The 2,690-nt window shown below is 33.4% G+C and overlaps 1 protein-coding gene across 3 annotated transcripts in view; it reads right to left on the bottom strand.

Moving 5' to 3' along the window:
• LOC106870748 (tudor domain-containing protein 1) overlaps positions 1-2,690 on the bottom strand; it is a 62,026-nt gene that overhangs the window by 37,500 nt on the left and 21,836 nt on the right. For all 3 annotated transcript variants that reach the window (XM_014916940.2, XM_014916941.2, XM_014916939.2), the window contains one exon: positions 1,222-1,287. In XM_014916940.2, the coding sequence (XP_014772426.1) occupies positions 1,222-1,287 (66 nt within the window). The remainder of the gene's footprint in view (positions 1-1,221; positions 1,288-2,690) is intronic.

Here is a 2,690-nt window from a genome sequence, read left to right on the forward strand (position 1 = left end):
AGTAAGAATTTAAAAACTCTTTTTGTTAGTTACTTTTAGGGAGATATTAGACAGTCACAGTCTTTGCAAGAAAACAAAATCTTTAGATTATGTTGTTTTTTTTACTATTTCCCTGGAATCGATTACTGCAGAAATAAATTGTTCTGCAGAACATAAACAAAGAGGAAGAAAACAATATTTTGAGGCTTCCCCACACGCTTGGAAGAAAGAAATCTGAAAACTTTTAGGAACATTGTGTGTGAATATATATAAGTTTGTATGAATTGGATATTTCTTTTTCCAAAAGAAACAATTCTGATAGCTGGAAAAAGAAAAGAATTTGTACCTGAATATAGTAAGAATTTAAAAGTTCTTTTTGTTAGTTATTTTTAGAAAGATCTTAGACCTAGTCGCTGCAAGGAAACAGAACCACGAGATTTTTATTTCTACTTTTTCCTCCGAATTGAAGAAACAAATATAAATAAAGAGGGGGTGGGAATATTTGGAGGTTTTCTGCATACTCTAATCTGAGAATTTTTAGGAATATTGTGTGAATATATATTTTTTTTCTGACTTTACCTCATTATTTACCTGTAATTTTAATTTACCTATATGATGCATGACAAAATTTGATTAATTTGCATTGTGAATCATTATATGTGTGTGTATGTATTTATGTATATATATGAGCTTATTTCTCAAAAACAGATCCCAATATTTTGTCGTTTTTACCTTTATGGTACACCTATTTCATTCTGTTTTACCTTTATGGTGCACCTGTGCATAAGTTTAAATGTTAAATTCAGTAATTTGCACAATTCCTCTCTATTAAAATTTTGTTGTATACTTATTGAATATTAGTTAATAACTCATTTTCTATGCTGATGTTTAAACAAAATTTTAATAATTTTATATTTTGTTGGATTTTCCTGCATCTGCTTGTAATTAGATTCACTTTGAGACAAAAATCATGAAACAGATTTGGTTAAGAACCCTTTGTTAAATTGTGTTCCAAAAACCACATTAATATATTGATAAATAAAAGAGTTGTTTTATTAAACCAGTCTAAATTCACGATTATTTTAGAATTTAATTGAAACACGAGGGGTGTATTTCGGTAAGAAACGTAAAAATGAAAGCGTCAAAGGTTCACTAAAATGTAAAATATTGCCTACCACCCACCCAGACACAAGACATTTCCTTGCATAGTTTCTAACAAATATAAATGATAAACCGTCTTACCTCAGAATCACTTTCATTGGAAGATTCAATCCTAGAGTGAATGTTATTGAAGAATGCAGATTCTTGCTGAAAAGAAGATAAAACTTATGAAAATGGTAGATTAAAAAGAGAGTTGAAACAGTAAAGTAAATATGGGGAATTTTTGCAATGTGTTGGTTGAGTAATGGAAGAATGAGGGTTGGCAACAAGAAAGGCATCCAGCCGTCCACAAAAAATGTTTCATTCCATTTAACTCATCCAGGTGGGCATTAAAGGATCATACTTGCATGATGAGCTTCTTTCTTCAAAATGAATGGAGTCATAAGCAGAAGAAGAAATAAGATTCAGATCTACCTATCTTAGAAAATACATTTAAACCCAGATGTTTACAAGATAGGGGTTCACCATTAGACATCCGTTTTCCATGCTGGCATGGGTTGGATGGTTTGACAGAAGCTTGTAAGCCAGAGTGCTGCACTCGGTTCTAACTGCCTGTCTTTGGCATGGTTTCTATAACTGGACACCTTTCCTAATTGTCAACCACTTTAGAGTGTAGTGGGTGCTTCATATGTGACCCCAACACCAACAGGGTTGCCAGGTAGCTTGCAAGACAAAGAACTCTCAGCTGAGAGAGAGAGAGGGAGTGGAATCAAGGGAAGGGGCAGTGTGTTAGGTGAGAGGTTAAGGGATAAAAGAAGGACAAAGACAGTTGTCTTCCTTTCCGAAATCTCAAGGGTTCAAAGAGTAGCTCTTCCCTATTCGACATTGCCCTTGCTCCACGATTACCAACCAACTCAAAACCACCTCACTTAATAAGTCATATTTAAATCAAAACATTGGTAGAAATCATGCTACTAATCTAGTGATAATAGGGATTATGTTGACAGAGTTACAGGTGAACAATGCTTTTAAATGGAGGTGTGGCACTATTTATCCATTTTCCTTTTCTCACATTGCTCTAACCTTCCCATCATTTTGAAAAATGGATACCAATGTTTCTAGATTTTATAGTAGAAACTCGAAGGAAGTGAAAACAACTTGGACAACAATAACAATAATGGGGAGGAATATATTCTGAAAACAAGCAAGTAAAACTTGAAAATCTGTCGGTGGCAACATACATGAAGCCAACCCACAGAATAAGCAAATGGTAGCTTGGAACATAAAATTACTTCTGTACATAAAGCAAAAATGTCAGCATGAAAATTATCATGCTAATACAATAACCAGGATTTTCTAATTAGTATTATATCTTGGTCAAACAACTTTCAAGTATGACTGCAAATAGAAATGGGTTGCTTTTTTTTTTGTATATATAAAAAAAAATCAAATGTTTTTGAAATGCCATCTCACTGCCTCTGATCAATCTACAGAAAAAAATGACAAGAGCCACAGCAAAGTTGCCAACATCAGGAATAGTAACCATCCAGTAAGATGAACAAGTAAAATAACTCCCCAATACAGTGTGCAGGATTGTATTTTGCAGGGGG

Source organism: Octopus bimaculoides, chromosome 2 (genome assembly GCF_001194135.2).
Source record: "Octopus bimaculoides isolate UCB-OBI-ISO-001 chromosome 2, ASM119413v2, whole genome shotgun sequence".
Taxonomy (NCBI): domain Eukaryota; kingdom Metazoa; phylum Mollusca; class Cephalopoda; order Octopoda; family Octopodidae; genus Octopus; species Octopus bimaculoides.